The sequence below is a fragment of the Cervus canadensis genome, chromosome 29, assembly GCF_019320065.1.
Source record: "Cervus canadensis isolate Bull #8, Minnesota chromosome 29, ASM1932006v1, whole genome shotgun sequence".
Lineage (NCBI taxonomy): Eukaryota > Metazoa > Chordata > Mammalia > Artiodactyla > Cervidae > Cervus > Cervus canadensis.
The window spans coordinates 14992946-15014672 of record NC_057414.1 but is presented as its reverse complement, the minus strand read 5'-3'; the positions used below and the strand labels follow the sequence as shown (position 1 = coordinate 15014672).

The window sequence follows — 21727 nt, the reverse complement described above, 5'->3', positions numbered from 1 at the left end:
CCTGTGTCAGGAAGCATTTAACAAGAGGCTTCCTGTGTGCTGTTTGGGATCTGTCAGGAACCCTCTGGCCCTTATTGATTCCTGAATATTCAGGAATTAAGAGGAGAGGCACGCCTTTCCCGGGGCTGAGGAATACAGGCATTTCTCATTACAGTGATAAGTACCCTCTTCCTTTTTATGAGCCAAATGGTAAAAGGTGATCGTTTGCAACTCTCTCTCTTTGATAGGGATCATCTTATGTTTCATAAGTCTGGAATTTTAATCTTTGTCTTTGCTGAGAATAACCACCCTGTAAGACAGTATATATGCCCACGCCATGTTGATTAAAACACCTTTGCTCCATCAGAGCTTTGGTCCCTGTGTCTTTCTTTCTCTCTCTCTCTCTCTATTTCTGGCTAATTCCTTGGAGCGTGGAGGCCTGCTGAGCTCACTTTCTTTTCTTGCCCGGGATTCTAAGCCCCTCTCGAGAAGGCGCACTGTGCCTTCACGCACTGGAGAGGGCGCCTGGTGTCTATGTGCAGCCGCGCGAGCCCTAAGAACGGGACTCTATTGGCTTTCCACGTAGACCAGGGGATATCAGCCTCTTTCTCTCTCTTACTCTCGAACCACTAGGTTCCGGTCCATTAAAGGACCAACAAGCGCTATCAGCCTCTTTCTTGCTCTTACTTTCTTATCAGCGACTCCGGACCACCAGGTTCTGGTCCATTAAAGGACCAACAGGCCTGTGGCCCTCCTCTTCCTTCTCCATCATGTTGTAGCTCAATCATGGGCTAAACAGATTTTTTTTTTTATATTGGTTTAGCCTTTTCCTTTTATTATTTTTTAAATTTATTTATTTTTTAATTGAAGGATAATTGCTTCACAGAATTTTGTTGGTGTCACACAAAGGAGGTTATAACTACTCTTTGCTGATGAATAACAGGACCTCTGCCTTTTGTTCACTCCCTCCCACAGCAACACCTGGGGCAATTGCTCCTGGCCTCCCTGATCTGGGGAGCGGGGGAGGGGGAGGGGAGGGCAGAGGGGGGAGGGGCAGGAGACGGGTAAGGGGAGGAGGGGGAGGACAGGGGAGGTCGGGGGGAGGACAGGGGAGGACGGAGGAGGGGGGGAAGGGGGAGAGCAGGGAGGCGACGGGAGGAGCAGCAGGCAGGCCTCAGTCCTCTCCTTTCAATGTTCAACCAGAGCTGCTTGCTTTTTATCTCAACAGTGTATGTGTTGGGCCTCTGCCTATGATTTCTTTTGAATGTTGAATCCTGCTGTTAAGCAAAACCCATTGAAAACCACTGTTTTAAGAAACTGGGTATGAAGAGGTAAGCTGAAATAGTGACTTAAAAGAAGCTTGCTTTGCAAAGCAACTATACGCCAATAAAAAACAGACAAAAAACAAAGGCAAAGACAGAAGTTTGTGATCTGGAGAGGCAAGGGCACCGTCAGTCCCGGACACACTCCACGTTCATGCTCTTGACTCTGTCGTGTGTGTGTGCACGCTCAGTCGTGTCCAACTCTCTTGCGACCCCCTAGACTGTAGGCACCTCTGTCCCTGGGACTTCCCAGGCAAGAATGCTGGAGCAGGTTGCCGTTTCCTTCTCCAAGGGACCTTTCCAAACCAGGGATCAAACCCTGAGACTCCTGCATTGCAGGCGGATTTTTTTTTTTTACCACTGAGCCACATTGGAAGCCCCCTGACTCGGTTAAATTTTAAGATAATTGTCATCTAGATCTTTGTTTCCGCATGCAATTTCCAACCATGTGTTAACCCTGAAGAGAATGAAATGGCATTCAGACGTAGCATGTTTTAAATTTTTGCATTGTTTGCATTTGTATTAGGGATATAAAGGTTTTAGAATTTGTCCATGGACTGTTCTTTTCCTAAACACAAATTTTCTTTGCCTCTTCTAAAGATAACATTTCCCATCTTCTAAAGATAACACTGAAAAATACCCTTTGTGTCCAGGATAGAAATCACTCAGTAGTTTAAGGAATGATAACGCGGGTTGTTTTCCTCACGTGGAACTCTGTACCTGCCGATGTTCTGTTGTGAAATGTGGTTTCTGCGGCCACAGTGCTACTCACCACCTGCATGCTCTCAAGAGGTGACGCTGGAAAGTGGTAAAAGGCAGAGCCGGGAGTCAGAGGCTGGCGTTTCTCTCTTACTCACCATGATTCTACAGTAAGTTCTTAACAGCTTGAGTCCCAGGAACAAGGATACTAGCCTTGCTGACTTCCCAGGCTTGTTCTGGGTAGAAATAAATAATTCTCTGTGAAGCCTTTTTGCAAATATCAAGAGCTCTACAAATCCACGTGGCTGTGTCACTGAAGTGAACAGGGCTCTGCATCTCCCATGGCAATGACACTCATCTAAAGGACGTCGTGACTTATCTCTCTGTATGTGGAGATTCAGTTTCTTCAAAGAGAAAAATAACACTATAAAAGCTGTAGGGCTTACCTGGAATAATGAAACAAGGATTTTTCATAATCTTTATATAAATGTCATTTTTAAAGAAAGAAAAATGGATTATCACACTTGTTTATTTGTAACTTGAGTTTTATTGTTCACTACCATGCTATTACTCTTTTATACAGATGGAGCATTTGCGTTTTAAGTCCAAAGAATTTCTCATTCCTTTATTATATTTAAAACAGAGGTATTACAAAGGAGAAGGTAACAGCAATGCTTTCTACTTTATCTTATGTCCATGGAGTAATTAGTACATGAAGCATTAATCTTAGGCACATGTTTAAAGCGTGCAGACAGTATGTTCCACATCTTTTTGTGTTAAAACAGAAAGACATTACAAAGATGAATGCAGAAACAGTAAGCTATATGGTTTTTTCTAAAAGAAATTTTAGGATATTTACATAGTTTAAAATACTAAATATTTTTCATTAAAAAAAAAATCCTTGAAATTTCAAGCCTAGTACAATGGAGCTGCACTGCATCTGTTTATACTTAGAATATAGTAAAGCCCTTTCCCTCATCATGTGATGTTACAGAGGAAATGGGCTCCCGTACACATGACTAAAGTGGGAGAAAGCTGCATATTTAATTCCAGACAATTCCTTAGACTGGAGGGAAAAAATCTCTTTTGGAGTAGTCATGTTTATTTTACAGTAACTCTGTAGCTGAACAATTTATTATGTTAATACAGAAATACAAAGAGCTTTATCAAACAAAATACTTACTATTTTCTAGCTGCCTTACAGAAATGATTTACTCAAGAAAACAGAACAAAATTTCTCAGTTTCATTAATCAGCTTTGTAAATATTTTGCCAGAGCTTTGTTTCCTGGGGTGGGGGAAGCAAATAAAAACATTTAAAAGCTCATATGTGTCTATTTTGTTTTAGCTTGGTGTATTTATTAAGAGTAAATTCTGTGTGTCTTTGCAGTTCATCAATATGTGTATTTAGAAGTTTTTCAAGTTCTTTTGCTCGCTTCTCCTCCTCCAGAAGGAAATGCTGTGCGGCCAAAGAAGCCGGGAAGGATATATCTGGGGGAGACTAAAGAAAGAAGAAGAAAAAGTTAGATGAGGAACACAAGACCTTTTACAATCTTCGCATTTCTTGGTATGCTTCACCCCTGACCAACTGTCAAACACTGCAGCTCCGAATGAAAAATATATCTTAAGCTGAACTCTATACCAGTGTAATGCAGTCACTGCTAATGAGGTCCTTAAGGAATAAATTTAAAAACTGGCTTAAAAAGGGGGCTCATGGCTGCATGCAGTTAGCCAGGTGAGGCGGGATAAAAGCATGATGTTTGGTAGGAGGGTAAATATTGTCTGTCCAGTTGCAGCTGAGATCACCTCAGTGACGAGTGCCGGGTTGCACCCTTCATGTGGTGTGGAAGTGCTCAGTTAACTGTGACCTGTCTAGTGCTTATTTACACACACACAAAATGTGTGACTGAGGAATAAAGAGCAATGATAGATAATTTTACAGTGCTTCGTTCAAAATTAATGTTTTAGGTTGCTTAAAAAAATAAGTTGGGGAAATTTTTACTTTTGTTTTTTAGTTCTGCAGCACCCCCAGGCTCTTCTTCAACTTTTTATTGGGAGAATTGGGATTTTTATAAAGCCTAAGAGGAGTCCACGATCTGTATGCAGGTGAACTCTTACAGGGAACCTAGTCCACAAGCCTGGTCTCTGGCAGGGGTGCATGGACTGGGGTGGAGGGCGGTGGCGTGCAGCCAGCTCACGGGGCAGCCCCAGCGCAGCTGCCGGGCCAGGTACCACATCTTCACTCCAATAGCATATGGCAGTCTGGGGCCGTGGGACGCCGCAGTTGATCTGGTAAATACATTCTTTTTAATACTAAGGAGGAAGGTCAGAAGTAGCTAGCATTCTTCTGGGACAGACAACAGTACACATCTGCGTTCTTGCCCCAACATGATGTTTTATGCTAACGATGCTGTCATAATACACTCTGGAGGAGCCTGGATCAGCTGGACATTCCAAAGACTGCAGATATAGTAACACGAGCGTTGTGCTAAGACATGATGACCAAGAACTGGTAAGCATGCTGAAGGCTCGGAAAGACAGAGGTACTTCAGAGAGTTAAGAGGGAAACCCCAGAAGCAATTCAGGGCTTGACACTCTGTTTGTAGGTGTCTGGAGATATGGAGCATGTCAGGACATCTTTTTAAGCACAAATTAAAGTACCTTGCATTTCTTATCACTATGAAAGAAGCAGAAAGCTTGGTAGGTCTCTTGAAGTTTTGGAGGCAGCATGTTCCACTCAGGAGGAATAATCTGAATCATTTATTATGTGATACAGAAGGCTGTTTTGTTTGTTTGTTTTTAAGAAGGGCCCAGAGCAAGAAAGGGCTCTGCAGTCAGTTGGGAGTGCGGCACAAGCCGTCTTGCTCCTTGGGTGAAATGACTTAGCAGATTTCATACTAGAAGTTGTGGTATAGAAAAATTGTGGTAGACTCTCTGTGAAGCCTCTGGCCAGTTTCAAAGGGAAAGCTGTATTACAATCACCTGCAGCAGATCACTATACTGTTTGCAAGACCGTTCCTGTGATGCTCGTGAGCCCTGGCTGAGACAGAGCACCCAAGAAACAGACAGGATGACTTGGCCTAGCCTCTGACGTGGCTATTCCCATGGAGTTATGCATGGGTCCACCTGCACCATCTACCTGCACTCAGGGTCACCTAGCGACTGTTCCTGCTGAGTGTCTGATCTGCTTGCAATAGAGACCAAAGCTGAGCTCCTGATAGGGCACCATCCAAGGAGACCAACCAGACTCTTGATGGCAAACAGATTACATCAGGTCCCTCAAACCTTGGAAAGGGCAGAAAGGGCAGTATGCCATCCTTACCAGAACTGACGTGTACCCTACAGTCTGTATCTCCTGCCTGCAGGGCTGTGGCCAGCACCACTGTCTGAGGGCTCACAGAGGAACTGGCGGATTGACCTGAGATCCTGATGAATAATAAACGAACGTACTTTACAGCAGAGGAGTGTGGCAGTGAGGGCATGATCAGGTGTCCACTGGTTCTACCACGGATGGCATATTTGTCCTCAGAGGGTGCGAACCTGATAGGCTTTCTGAAGGCACCGCTGAGGCGTTAGCTTGTCAACCATGTCCTATGAGCACGGCGAGCCATTCTTTAGGACATGGTGTGGACTTTAAACCAATGGCTGTCACAGGCTACTGCGTTTGTAACAGTGATCTGGGAACAGAAGGGAGGACGTAGGAATGGCTTCACTCCCTGCTCACCCTCCTGGAGAATCTGTACCTTCTCTCTCTCTGTCTTTCGGCTCTGTTGGTCTACAGGTCTTCAGTGTCAGAGAAGGAATGCCTCTCACTGAGTGAGACCGTGGAGTCTCCACAAACTTAAAGCTTTGGCAGCATCTAGTCACAGGACTCTTCATGCTGACAGGTCGGAGGCACAGAAAAGAGGTGTGCTACCGGCAGAGGTACCTGACCTGAGCATCATTAGGGGCGAGGCTGTTACTACACGGGGGCAGGGAAGAATACGTCTGGGACTCAGGCAGTCCACGGAGGGGCTCGCTCAGTGGTCTCCTGCCCAGTTTTAAGTACAGATGCAAACCACACCCTGCTGAGGGCACAGGAACAACCGCTTACTCCATGAGTGAGCTGGTCCGGGTGGTCCAGCCACCGGGACCAACAGGAGTGTCGGCTGGTGGGGAGGAGATCTAGAGTGGGTGAGGAGACTTGAGATGGCATCAAGGGCTACAGGTTGTTCCACTGACCCCCCTCCTGTAAGTTTCCCCAGAAGTCATGACCAGTCAGCATCTTGGAGAAGCTAGGCCTGAATGGAGTGAACAGTGTGAAGAGAACATGGGTCTGAATGGTGCACACAGGGGAATGGATGCTGCCCGTGTGTACCCAGACCCTGCCACCAGGCTGGCACGTCTGTCTTCCAGCTGCCCTGGGTTTTGGTGCTAACAGCTCACAGGTGGCCCCGTCTCTGGAGATCGGCCTATGGCTGAACTGGAGCCTCCTTCCTCACCTGGGAAGTTTCAGTCCCCCCTCTTCTCAGGGGCAGTGACTTATTGACACGGGGGTACAAAACACCAGTGTGGAAGACGGTGGCGTAGACAGGCCCTGAGCTCACCTCCTCTCACAGGCATACCAGAATCACAACTGTCTGCAGAGCAACTATCATAGAAAAGGACTGGAATCTATCAGAAAAGATCAACAATGAAGATGTAAGAAGGAACCACAGCAAGACAGGTAGTGGATCCGTGACTTAGTGAAATCTCACACCCCCCGGGGAGTTGGCGCACACATAGGAGAATAATTAAACTGCAGAGGTTCTCCTACAGCAGAGAGACTCCTGAGCGCCACACTGAGATCCCCAGCCCAGGTTACAGTACTGGGAAGAGGAGCCTCCAGAGCATTTGGCTTTGAAGACCATCAGGGCTTACTTGCAGGAGCCCCACAAGATTAGGAGAAAAAGACTTCACTCTTAAAGGGCTCACACAAAATCTCACGTGTACGAGGACCCAGGGCAAGAGCAGTAATTTGATAGGAGCCTGGGCCAGATCTACCTGTTGGCCTTGGAGAGTCTCCTGGAGAGGCAGGGAATGGCTGCAGCTCACCCTGGGGACAAAGACACCGGTGTCAGACACATTGGGGAACATTCAACTGCACGAACACTCTTGGCAGCTGATATCTTGGGTCATTAGCGCCACGACCTGGCCCCACCTAACAGCCTCCATGTGACAGTGCTGGGACACTTCAGGCCAAACAACTAACTGGGGGGGAAACACAGCCCTACCCATCAGCAGACAAGCTTCCTAAAGACGAAAGGACACACAGCCACCTGTGGATACACCTAGACAGGGTCTGGACCACCAGAGGGCCAAGACCCAACTCTACCTACCAGTGGGCAGGCATCAGCCTCTCTTTCTAGAAAGCCTGCACAAACCTCTAGACCAGCCTCACTCACCAGGGAGCAGACACCAGAAGCAAGAAAACTATAATCCTGCAAGGCACACCAGACCTTCCTGGGACTAGCCAGCCCTTGTGGGATCACTATCAGGCTAACACAACCTCCAGACACCTTAGTCCCCATACTCAACTGTATCATGAACTGCCTGCCCCACAATGATCTGAAATGAGCTCTGGGATCCCTGGGCCCTGCAGCCAGACTCCAGGAACTGGGTCTGCCTGACAGTAGGTGGGCACTAACCCCGGGATCTGGCTTTACCTGCCAGTGAGTGGGCAAGAGCCTCAGTGTTTGGGACCCTGATCCTGCCCACCAGCGAGCCAGCACTAGCCCCAGCCTCCTTCGGATTCCACAACCAGGCACTTCACGACCATGCCCTACTAAACAGCAGCCAGCACAATCTGCACAAGACAGGGTCTGGCAACCAGCCAGACAAGGGCCTGACCAAGCTTCCTGGACCACCCACACACCCTGCCACAGGAGAAGGACCCATGCAGCCCTCTCAGGGGGAACCTCTAGCTTGGGCGACAACAGGGGGGTGCACTGCTCAGACGCAATACGACGCCTTCTCCAAGGTCAAGCAATGTTAACTGATCTACTGTATGCATGAAAATACAAATAGCAACTTAGACAAGATGAGCTGGCAGAGGAGTATATTCCAAATGAAGAAACAAGATAAATCTTTATAAGAAGAACTAAGTGATGTGGAGATAGGCAATCTACCCAAGAAAGAGTTCAGAGTAATGATCATAAAGATGATCAAGGAACTCTGGAGAAGAATGGATGCACAGAGTAAGAAATTAGAAATTAAGAGTTAGAAACTATAATTAACAACCAAACAGAGATGAGTTATACAATAACTCAAATGAAAAAATACACTACAAGGAATCAATAACAGAATAAATGATTCAGAAGAATGGATCACTGAGCTGGAAGACAGAGTAATGGAAATCACTGCTGTTGAACAGAAAACAGAATGAAAAGAAATGAGGACAGTTTAAGAGACTTCTGGGACAATATCAAGTTTTGCATTAAATATTAATATTTGCATTAATATTAATATTTGCATTAAAGGAGTCCCAGGAGGAGAAGAGACAAAAGGGACCCAAGAAGATATCTGAAGAGATAATTAGCTGAAAATCTTCTGAGCCTGGGAAAGGAAATAGCTACCCATGTCCAGGAAGTACAGAGACTCCCAAACAGGATAAACCCACAGAGTAACACACTAAGACACACAGTAATCAGAATGAAAAAATTAAAGAGAGAATACTAAAATCAGTAAGGGAAAAGCAACAAATAAAATGCAAGGGAATTGCCAAAAGGTTATGAGCTGATTTTGGAGCAGAAACTTTGCAGTTCAGAAGGGAGTGGCAAAATATATTTAAAGTGGTGAAAGGGAAAAACCTACAACCAAGAATACTCTGCCCAGCAAGGCTCTCATTCAGATTTGATGGAAAGATCAAAAACTGTAGACAAACAGAAAACAAAAACAAAAAACTTTGTAGACAAACAGAAGCTAAGAGAATTCAGCACCACCAAAGCAGCTTTACAAACATTAAAGGAACTTCTTTAGGTGAAAAAGGCCATAACTAGAAACAAGAAAATTATGGAAGGAAAAATCTCACTAGTAAAGGAAAACATAAAGCAAAGGTAGGAAATCACACACACACAAAGCTAGCAGGGAGGTTAAAGGACAAAAGTAGCAAAATTATCTATTTCCACAACAAGCAGTTAAGAGACACACAAAACAATTAGATATAAAAATGATATTAAAAACGTGGTAACTGTGAGGGAAGGAGAGTACAAATGCAAGGCATTTTAAATGTGTTTCAAATTAGAGATCAGCAACTTAAAATATTTATATATAACTATATGTAAGGACTGCTATACCTACATATATAAAACTATATATATATACACTGCTATACTAAAACCTCATTGTAACTACAACTGAAAAATCTATGATAACAATACACACAAAAAAGAAAAAGGAATCCAGCCATAACAGTAAAGAGAGTCATCAAATCACAAAAATAAAGGAAATAAAAGACCTACAAAAACAAATCTAAAACAATTAACAAAATGACAATGAGTACATACATATCAATAATCACCTTAAATATAAATGAACTAAATGCTCCAACCAAAACACACAGACGGTCTAAATGGATCAAAAGATCCAAGATCAAAAGACTGGCATATTGCTGCCTATAAGAGACTCATTTTGGATCTGGAGACACATAAAACCAAGAGTGGGGGGATGGAAAAAGATATTCTATGCAAAAGGAACTCAAAAGAAAGCCAGAGTTGTAACACTTATATCAGACAAAATAGACTTTAAAATAAAGACTCTTACAAGAGACAAAGGACACTACATAATGATCAAAGGATCAATTCAAGAAGTATAACAACTGTTAATATATATACACCCAACATAGAAACATCTCAATATATAAGGCAGACGTTAACAGACATAAAAGGAGAGATGCATAGTAATACAATCTTCCAACAACACAAGAGAAGACTCTACACATGGACATCACCAGATGGTCAACACCAAAATCAGACTGACTATATTCTTTGCAGCCAAAGATGGAGAAGCTGTATACAGTAAGCCAAAACAAGACCACGAGCTGACTGTGGCTCAGATCATGAACTCCTTATTGCCAAATTCAGACTCAAATTGAAGAAAGTGGGGAAAACCACTAGACCATTCAGGTATGACCTAAATCAAATCCCTTATGACTATACAGTGGAAGTGAGAAATAGATTTAAGGGACTAGATCTGACAGACAGAGTGCCTGATGAACTATGGACAGAGGTTCATGACATTGTACAGGAGACAGGGATTAAGACCATCCCCAAGAAAAAGAAAAGCAAAATGGCTGTCTGAGGAGGCCTTACAAATAGCTGTGAAAAGAAGGGAAGTGAAAAGCAAAGGAGGAAAGGAAAGATATTCCCATTTAAATGCAGAGTTCCAAAGAATAGCAAGGAGAGATAAGAAAGCCTTCCTCAGTGATCAATGCAAAGAAATAGAGAAAAACAACAGAATGGGAAAGACTAGAGATCTCTTCAAGAAAATTAGAGATACCAAGGGAACATTTCATGCAAAGATGGGCTCAATAAAGGACAGAAATGGTATGGACCTAACAGAAGCAGAAGATATTAAGAAGAGGTGGCAAGAATACACAGAAGAACTGTACAAAACAGATATTCATGACCCAGATAATCACGATGGTGTGATCACTCACACTCACCTAGAGCCAGACATCCTGGAATGTGAAGTCAAGTGGGCCTTAGGAAGCATCACTATGAACAAAGCTAGTGGAGGTGATGGAATTCCAGTTGAGCTATTTCAAATCCTGAAAGATGATGCTGTGAAAGTGCTGCACTCAATATGTCAGCAAATTTGGAAAACTCAGTAGTGGCCACAGGACTGCAAAAGGTCGGTCAGTTTTCATTCCAATCCTAAAGAAAGGCAATACCAAAGAATGCTCAAACACAATGGCACTCATCTCACACGCTAGTAAAGTAATGCTCAAAATTCTCCAAACCAGGCTTCTGCAATACATGAACCGTGAACTTCCAGATATTCAAGCTGGTGTTAGAAAAGGCAGAGGAACCAGAGATCAAATTGCCAACATCTGCTGGATCATTGAAAAAGCAAGAGAGTTCCAGAAAAAAACATCTATTTCTGCTTTATTGACTATGCCAAAGCCTTTGTGTGGATCACAATAAACTGTGGAAAATTCTGAAATAGATGGGAATACCAGACCACTTGACCTGCCTCTTGAGAAACCTGTATGCAGGTCAGGAAGCAACAGTTAGAACTGGACATGGAACAACAGACTGGTTCCAAATAGGAAAAGGAGTACGTCAAGGCTGTATATTGTCACCCTGCTTATTTAACTTATATGCAGAGTACATCATGAGAAATGCTGGGCTGGAGGAAGCACAAGCTGGAATCAAGGTTGCTGGGAGAAATATCAACCTCAGATATGCAGATGGCATCACCCTTATGGCAGAAAGTGAAGAAGAATTAAAGAGCCTCTTGATGAAAGCGAAAGAGGAGAGTGAAAAAGTTGGCTTAAAGCTCAACATTCAGAAAACTAAGATCATGGCATCTGGTCCCATCACTTCATGGCAAATAGATGGGGAAACAGTGGAAACAGCGTCAGACTTTATTTTTTTGGGCTCCAAAATCACTGCAGATGGTTATTGCAGCCATGAAAATAAAAGACACTTACTTCTTCGAAGGCAAGTTATGACCAACCTAAACAGCATACTAAAAAGCAGAGACATTACTTTGCCAACAAAGGTCCGTTTAGTCAAGGTTATGGTTTTTCCAATGGTCATGTATGGATGTGAGAGTTGGACTATAAAGAAAGCTGAATGCTGAAGATTGATGCTTTTGAACTGTGGTGTTGGAGAAGCCTCTTGAGAGTCCCTTGGACTGCAAGGAGATCCAGCCAGTCCATCCTAAAGGAGATCATTCCTGGGGATCATTCCTGGGTATTCAATGGAAGGACTGGTGTTGAAGTTGAAACTCCAATACTTTGGCCACCTGATGTGAAGAGCTGACTCATTTGAAAAGGCCCTGATGCTGGGAAAGATTGAGGGCAGGAGGAGAAGGGGACAACAGAGGATGAGATGGATGGATGGCATCACCAACTCAATGGACATGAGTTTGGGTGGACTCCGGGAGTTGGTGATAGACAGAGAGGCCTGGAGTGCTATAGTTGATGGGGTTGCAAGGAGTCGGACACAACTGAGTGACTGAACTGAACTGAACTGAATAAACCTTAAAAGCTTTTTCACAGGAAAGGAAACAATAAAGAAAATGGAAATACAACCTACAGAATGGGGGAAGATATTTGCAAGCAATGTGACCACAAAGGCCTAATTTCTAAAATATCCAAGCTACTTATACAGCTCAATGACAAAACAAACAAAAATCCAAGCAAAAAATGAGTAGAAGACCTAAATAGACATTCCTCCACAGAAGACACACAGATGGTCAACAAACACACGAAGAGCTGCTTAATATAGCTAATTATCTGTTGTTGTTCAGTTGCGAGGTCATGTCCATCTTTTTGTGACCCCATGGACTGCACTGCTAATTATTAGAGAAATGCAAATCAAAACTACAATGAGGTACTACCTCACACAGGTCATAATGGCCATCAACAAAAAGTCTACAAATAATAAATGCTGGAGGGGGTGTGGAGAAAAGGGAACCCTCCTACACTGTTGGTGGGAATGTAACGGTGGAGCCACTGTGGAGAATAGTATTGAGATTCCTTAAAAAACTAAAAGCAGGGTTACTATCTGATCCAGCAATCCCATTCTTGGGCATATATCTGGAAGAGATGAAAACTCTAATTTGAAAAGATATATGCCCCCTAGTGTTTATAGCAGCACTATAACAGTTACAACAGTCAAGACATGGAAGCACCTAAATAATGAACAGATAAAGAATATGTGTCACGCATCTATATACATACACACATAACACACACAATGGAATATTACTCAGGCATAAAAAAGAATGAAATAATCCAATTTGTAGCAACATGGATGGACCTAGAGATTATCATACTAAATGACGTAAGTCAGACACAGACAGATGTCATATATCACTTATTACTGGAATCTAAAAAAATATGACATAAATGAATTCATTCAGAGCAGAAATAGACTCACAGACAGAAAACAAACTTGCAGTTATCAAAGAGGAAAGTGGGAGAGGGATAAATTGGGAATTTGGGATTAACAGGTACAGACTACTTGTGTAAAATAAACAAGGACCTACTGTTTAGCACAGGGAACTATAGTCAATATCTTGTAATAACCTATAATGGAAAAGAATCTAAAAAAAAAATAGACATGCATATATAACTGAATCACTCTGCTGTTCACTGGAAACACTGTAAATCAGTATACTGCAATAGAAAACAAACAAACCCACACTGGCCAAACTTCTTATCTCCATGGGAACCAACTCTTTTGTGCAATCCATGTTCCAACTCCTGGTGAGACCAGACTAAACTAATCTCTAACTAAGATCTCATCCTTATCTGGCCTTCCTCCCCTCCGCTAGCCTGCTTCCCTCATTGCTTCTGCTGAGAATACTCCCTTAGTAAATCACTTTTACAAGAATCTTCATCTCAGGTTCTAGGAAACCTGACTTCAGACCGATCATCTCCTAGATTCTGGCTCGAGTGAGTGGATGACATCAATGCTAGTTATGGAGGGAGAAAGGAAAAGACAGTAAAAGAGGCCCATTAAGGGTAATGTCTTAGTTACTTTTGATTCCCCAGATTCTAACATAGGTTCTTGCACAATGCATGCTTTCAATAATTTTTTGAATTAATATGTTAATGAAGGAAATATATTCAACTCTGAATAATGCTGAGTTAGAGGTGACTTGGGACACAGATTGTCAAGTAGACAGTGGGATATATCAGACCCAATCTCAGAAGACAGGTGTGGACCAGAGAGGTATATTTGGAAGTTATAGGTAATAATTAAAGCTGTGACTCTGACTGAAATCATCCAAGATCTGAAAATAAAAGAAGAGGAAGAAATGGAAAAGTGGAATCCTGGGGAACACTTCATTTTAGGCACCCACTCCCACGGTCACGTTCTTGACACTGTCGTCAGTGATAACTGCATTACTTACTAATAGAGATTTTATGTAACCCACCTAGTATGCTTCCACTGACTTAGTCTAGGATTCCCACTCTCTCAAATCTCTCTCTCTCATATCTCCCTTTTCTAACTATGCTCACATTCCATATGATAGCCATTCAGCAACTTGTCCCTCCCTTTATCCTAGCTCAATGCTAGACACAGGGTAAAACTCAGGCCTAATTAAACTGCTTGCACCAAGCGTGTACCTGAGCGGCTGAACGCTGGGCGAGTGAATGGAGGAGAAATTACATTACACAGGGACGAGTTTCACTTAAAATTCATGAGCGCAAATTCACACGGTCAGTTAGCATGCCCGGCCGTTCTCCTGCGCTTCCCTGTATGCTCACTTCCTTAATCACGGCCACGGAGCCTTGCCTCTTTCTCAGGACCTCACCCCTCCGTGCCACTAGCACTTAGAGCCGTAGTTTAAGCCACACTCTGTTTCAGAGACCCTTCCTTCTACCCACACTGTGGATTCTATTCCGTCTTACCTTCTTAATGACCCTGCTTCTACAAATAAACCTCACCCCTTGGGTCCCACTCCACCTCTTTCACCACCAGACGTTCCTCTCTCTTTACAGATTCCCACTGGAGCACTAAACATTATGGTCTAAGGTTTGTCTTGGGAAAGCTTCTCCATTTACACTCTTCTAAGTATTATCATCTAGTTTGATAGATTTAAGTATCAGTCTCATGCTGATTAAAATGCCCCTTTTTTATTTCGAGCTCTGATCTATTCCTTGAACACCAGATTCACATATCCTATTGCTTGTTTAGTTTGCATGTTTAGTAAACACTTAAGTTTAGATGTCTAACCTGGAAATAATGAATTTTCTCCATTAATACTGCTCCTTCCTTGTCTTCCACATCAGAGAGTGGTGCTACTATGTACCTGAGGCTCAAGCAGAGATCCTAGGAGTCATCTCTGAGTCTTTTCTTTCCCTCATTCTCCACAGCCAATCCACTGTCAAGTCTCATTTGCTCTCCAGAATATCTCCTGGATCCAACACCTCCTGGCTCCACCTCCACCATCTCTTGCTTCCACTACTGAAATAGCCTGGCAGTTGTTCTCTCCACTTTTACCTCTGCCCATCTATAATTTCTTTATTTGGTAGTCAAATGGATCTTCAAAAAATTTTAAAAACAGATTATATTCTCTACCATTTGCAACTTTCTCATGGCTTCCCATTGCTTTAAAATAAACTCCTAATAGCTTCCCATGGCCTACTGTCTCTACAGATCTGGAGTTCTCCTGCCTATTTCTCTGTCCCTATTTCATTATATACTTCTTAGCTCCTGACCACTCACTTCCCCTTTTCTGGTTCTCAAACTTAACAAACTTTGTTTTGCCAAACAGATTTGCCCCAGTCATTCCATCTGCCCAAAACTCTCTACGTACAGATTTTTGCAAGGCTGGATCCTTTTTATTTAAGTTTCAACCTAAATGTCCCCTTCTCAGTAATCATTTTCCTAGCCACTTACCCTAAAGTCATCCCCCACATTGTCATCACTTCCTATCACATCATTTGCTATCTTTTCATCAATTTTTATAGTATTTATAACTTTTTGATTTTTTAATTTGTTTCTAGTCATTAACTGTTCCCTCTTTTTTGAGATAAAATTCACATAAACAATAACCATCTCAAAATGAACAATTTGGTGTGGATTTAGTATAGTCACAGTGTATTAAAACCACAACTCTATCTAGTTTCAAAGCATTTTCATCACCCCCAAAGGAAGCTGTACCCAGCAAGCCTTGCTCCCTGGCTTTCCCGGCCCCTTGTACTCCTGGAAACCACCAATCTGCAATCTGTTTTAATCAGATTTACCTTTTATGGGCATTTTTATGCAATATATAACCTTTTGTGTCTGGCTTCCTTCAGGTAGCATGATATTATCCAGGTTCATCCACGTTATAGCTTGTATCAGCACTTATCTCCTTTTCATGACTGAATAGTCTACGGTGTATACATACTACTCTTTATTTATCCATTCACCCACTGATGGAGTTCCCCTCTTTTTTCACCAGACTGTAGACTTGTCTATCTCATCAATGAGTGTTTAGAACAGAACCTGCCATATAGTGAGTGCTCAATACATGTTTACTCCATCAGTGACTGAGGGGATGATAAACACTAGTAGTTAAGGGGCACGTACAGAAGGGAGAACCTTGGAAGCAGACCGGGAAAGAGTGATCAGAAAGGCAATGGGAGAATCAGTGGAGAATAGTGTCTGAGAAGTCAGAGAACACGCTACCAAGAGAAGAAGATTAAGGAAGATGAGTTCTTTAAACTGTCTATTTAATTAACAACAAGGATGTCATTGGTGGTCCGAGCAGGAACAGCACTGATGCAGAATAAAGAATCCAACAGTGGATGGAAGTCACTGGACTCAGAATGGCAGTCTGGGCTGTGTCTTTCAGAAGCCTCCAGGGCTGCCATCACAGCCAAAGATCCCCGTGCCCAGACCTACAACAGTAGAGAATTTTCTTTCCTGGATGACTCTGTAGTTATGAGCTCCTCAAGTAGTAATGTAGAATTTTAGAGGTGGAAAGAAATCCAGTGTTCATTAAGTTATACAACAGACACTCTTGCATGTCTTTTATGTGCCTACTAGTGCCAGCCATTATTTTAGGTGCTAGGGTTAAAACAGTAAGCAAAAATAGAAAAAAATCCTACTTTAATGGAGCTTAAATTCTAGAGGAAGGAGGCAAACAAAATATGTTATAATAAAGTGCTATGGATAAAACAAAAAACAGAATATGGTGAGGGAGGTGCTACTGTAGGGTAGTTCCTCAGGTGCTTCTGATGAGATGATACTTAAGCAGAAACTAATCATCCTAAAGTCACCTGATATTGGAACAGTGAAGTCACATCACGTGCATGCTCAGTCATGTCCGACTCTTCGTGACCCCATGGTCTATAGCCCACCTGGCTCTTCTGTCCAGGGAATTTTTTAGGCAAGAATACTGAAGTGAGTTGCAATGAAGCCTTTGGCAATTTATCACTTTTTCCCCCCCTCCTGCTGGGTTGGAGTATATGTTTACTTTGGAGTCCTTAAAAAGAGTTTTGTTGATACAGAACTTGCTCTTGGAGGTTCCCTTAGCTTAAATGTAGAAGTTTATTTACTTCATTGTTATGGAATTTTATTCTGTTCAGATAATTTTGGCGTTTTATGTTGCGATGAAACAAAAGAGCATTGCTGGGCTTTCAGTTCAGTTCAGTTCAGTCTCTCAGTCGTGTCCGACTCTTTGCGACCCCAGAGACTGCAGCATGCCAGGCTTCCCTGTCCATCACCAACTCCTGGAGTTTACCCAAACTCTGTCTTTTGAGTTGGTGATGCCATCCAACCATCTCATCCTCTGTCATCCCCTTCTTCTCCTGCCCTCAATCTTTCCCAGCATCAGGGTCTTTTCCAATGAGTCAGCTCTTCGCATCAGGTGGCCAAAGTATTGGAGTCTCAGTTTCAGCATCAGTCCTTCCAATGAACACCCAGGACTGATCTCCTTTAGGATGGACTGGTTGAGATCTCTAAAACTTCCAGAGTTGATGGTTTTAAGTCTTCCTCTTCCACAACAGCTTAACTACTTCTTACTACCAGCAGCTTACTTCTTTCTTACCAACAGCTTCTTACTACCAGCCTCTCCCAAAGCAGCTGACAGATTCCAGAAAGGCAGAGAAGTATTCATGGCTCAAACATTTTCTGTTGTTGTTGTTGTTGTTGTTGATATTGTTGTTTGTTTTTATCATTTGTACCCAATATTGGTATATCATGGACAGGCAGTGAAAAATTACATAATACACTTTGAATACTGTGAAGGTAACTGCAAGAGCACTACTAGTTTCTGATGTAAAAAACCTACATATCTTTGAAAAATGTGATTATGTTCAATAAATCAAATCACAAGGTAGAAAATTTCAGCAAAGAACTGGAAACTAAAAAAAAAAAAAATCAAATGAAAATTCAGGAACAGAAAAAAAGTTAACCTACAGTATGAGGCTACTTGCTCAAGGCTGGGGGCAGTGGCTGTTTATGCACAGACAACAACACAGGAAAGAGAACCGGGGTGCGGAATTTAAAACCTTTCCCACCTGTTTTACGAGGACAGCATAATCGGGCACCAAAGCTTGACAAGGATAACAATGAAACGTTACAGGCTAATTTCTCTCATGAACATAAAGTAAAACTCTAAACCAATATGAACAGATCAAATCCAGTGATCAAGTGTGGATTATTCTAAGAATTCCAAGTTGGGTTAACAATCTAACATCAAGAAAAAAAAAAACCACATTAACAGATCAAAGGAGAAATTATATGGTCATTTCAACAGCACAGGAAAAAGCAATTGATAAATTCAATACCAGCTTGTGAAAACAAATATAGCAACCTAGGAATAAAAGGAACTTCTTAATCTTTTAATAAGGAACATGCAAAATATTTACAGCAAAATTATGCACAATGGTGGCATATTGAATGTTTTCCCTTTGCAATTGAAAATGAGAGAAAGATGCTGGCAATATCACTTCTACTGCTTTACATTTACTAGAGGTCCTTGTGTACAATAAGGCAAGAAAAAGAAAAAAAGGTATAAAGATTTGAAAGAAGGAAGTCTAGCTATCATTATTTTGATTCTGAGTATAGAAAATCCAAAAGAATCTATAGAACTGGAAAGCATATATAAATCTAATTGAATACTTCCATGGGAAACAGAACTGAGGTTGTTCCTTGCATCATATGCAAAAATTGATTCCAGGTCTATAATTAAGTAAAAAAAAAAAAAAGAGCCAAAGCTTCCAAAAGATAACAGATAATATTTTTATAACTTTGGGACAGGCAAAAGTTGTAAATAAGACACCAAAAATATCAAGCATAAAGAAAAATATTTATAAGTATGAACATATTAAAATGAGGAACTTCTGGTTATCAAAACATTCTATTAAGTGAGGAGGCAAGTATGAATGGGAGAAGATATTTGCAATACCTATAATCACCAAAGGGTTTAAATCTAGAATATACAAAGAACTCCTATAAATCAATCAGACAGTTCAATAGAAAATTAGACAAACAGATATCAAATATCAAAATAGTCAATAAATTTATGAAAAGGCACTCACCTCATTAGTTTTCAGGAAATAAGAATTAAAGTCACAATAAGATGTTACTACCCACTGACCATGGGCTTCCTAGGTGGCACTAGTGTTAAAGAACCTGCCTGTCAAACGCAGGAGATATAAGAGATGCGGGTTCAATCCTTGGGTCAGGAAGATCACCTGGAGGAGGGCATGGCAACCCACTCCAGTATTCTTGCCTGGAGAATCCCATGGACAGGCGCCTGATGGGTTACAGTCCACAGGGTCGCAAAGAGTCAGATATGACTGAAGCGACTTAGCATGCACGCATGCACCCACTGACCATAAAAGTTAAAATTAAGACCAATGTAGTTAAAAACTGTTGGAAAGAATACAGAAAAGGAGAATACTCATAGACTACTTGTAGAACTGTGAACTGACTCAAACAGGAAGAGAGCTTGACAGTAATGCTGAAGCTGACCTTGTGCGTATTCTATGACCTAGCAACTCTGAGTGAGGCGGCTCAGTGGTCAAGAATCCACCTGCCAATGTAGGAGACATGGGTTTGACCCCTGGGTCGGGAAGATCCCCTGGAGAAGGAAATGGCAACCCACTCCAGTATTCTCACCTGGGAAATCCCATGGACAGAAGAGCCGGGCAGGCTACAGTCCACGGACTTGCAAAGACACAACTTAGCAACTAAAACAACAACAATGACCTAGTAATTCCATTCTTAGGTATAGATCCAATGGAAACATGTACACATGTGCACCAAAGGACACTTACAAAAATGTTTTTAGGAAAAGTATTTGTAGTCACCTCTGAATAGGAAGTAATTCAAATGTATGTCAATAGTGGAATGGATAAATTGTATCATTATGGATAAGGGTATCATTATATATGGTATTTATATATAATGTAATACTAATAGAGAAAAATGGATAAACTACAGTCAACAATATGGATACTGACTCTTATCTAACAATGTTGAAACAATGGTGGGAGAACGAGTCCATACAAAAGAGCACACGCAGCATGATCCCATTTATCTAAAATTTACAAATGGCTACAGCCAAGTTATGGCCTTAAACGTCAGGACAGTGGTTATCTTGGCGGGAATGACTGGAAGGGCGTGGGAAGGGGGCCTCTGGAACACTGCTAACGCTCTGCTTATCACCTGGGCATAGCTGCCCTTCTCTGTTACCTTTTCAATAATTCATCAAGCTGTCCAGTTCTGATTTGTGCATCTTCCTGTATGTATGTCAGAGTCAGTAAAAGAGATTTTTTTTAAACAGTCACAAAAGATCACTTGTAGCTCTTTAAAATATACAGATCTTTGAGGGTCATGGAATGTCCAGAAGTGGCTTGCATATTTAAAAGTCACCAGTAATTTCAGCCTGTACTTGAGGTGAAATACTTCACGAAACATTATGGATGCTTTTTCTTCTATAGATAGTCACAGCTGAATTACTTGCAGACCTATCTTGGAGTCCTATTCAAAGAGCAATATATTTTTTTAAACTACTGTGTACACATCAGTAATATCAGTATCAGTGTAAGAGTATTCATTCCATAAAGGAAAAACGTAGTAACCAACAATCAGGAACTCACCATGGGGAATACCTCATCATCACTGACCAAAGGGCTGGTTACTTCTTTGGTCTGAAACGGCAAAGCCGGAAGTGGAGGTGTGGCACTTCTGCTTGGCTCACGATCGTGGCTAAATCTAAGAGAGAAGGGCTCGGTGTCATTACTGTTCTCAAGGACACCTGCTTATTTATGGAGCTAAGAATTTAAATGTCTCCAATTTCTAACTGTGAGGAAAGCACAACAAAATATTTGGACTTGTTATCTGGGTATTACTTTGAAAATAATTTTGCTAACAATTTCAATTCCACTTAAAAGACTTAGAACAATTAATAATGAAGCAGGAAACTTTCGTAATTGTTAAAAATATTCTGCCATTCTTATTGCCTATATGGTTTCTCTTTCTGTGTTTTACTGTTTTGTCTCTTTGCTATTTAATTAAATAACATTAAACCAATTTGAGAAAAATTTCGAAGTAGCTACCACGGCTGCCCTTAACAATTCTAAATAAATACTCTTTTTCTATTATCATTTTACTTAACCTCACTGGCTTTCTTAACATAATCATTCTTCTCTTTTTTTTGACACTAGAATAAGTCTCTGTACAATAATAATAATTCTAATTTCTATAGAGCTTAATACTTTATAGTATGTTTTCAATTTACATCATCTCCTAAACTCCTCCACACTTAGTTGTATGACCTTGAGCAACAGGTAACTATATCTACTTGTAACTTTTTTTCATTTATAAAGGGTTGTTATGAGAATTGAACTCCACAGTTTGATGAAAAGCACAGTACAGACTTTGTTGTTTATACCAAAATATAGGGTAGAAGATTAGACTGAATAAAATGCCAGTGGGATTTTAAATTTTGGTGTGCTGACTAAACAAATGAATAATAAAATAAACAAAAAACCAACTTACCCTAAAATTTTACACAAAAAGGTCCTAACTGT

General features: G+C 41.6%; 1 protein-coding gene across 2 annotated transcripts in view; it reads right to left on the bottom strand.

Annotated features, from left to right (window-relative positions):
* Window positions 1–2527: 2527 nt before the first annotated feature.
* Window positions 2528–21727, bottom strand: part of DEUP1 (deuterosome assembly protein 1) — a 107167-nt gene continuing 87967 nt past the window's right edge. Inside the window, exons 14-15 of one of the 2 annotated variants that reach the window (XM_043452668.1) lie at window positions 20795–20909; window positions 2528–3499 (exon numbers count right to left, since the gene is read on the bottom strand). In XM_043452668.1, the coding sequence (XP_043308603.1) occupies window positions 3323–3499; window positions 20795–20909 (292 nt within the window). In that variant the 3' untranslated portion in view covers window positions 2528–3322. The remainder of the gene's footprint in view (window positions 3500–20794; window positions 20910–21727) is intronic. The other variant, XM_043452669.1, reaches the window with a different exon arrangement.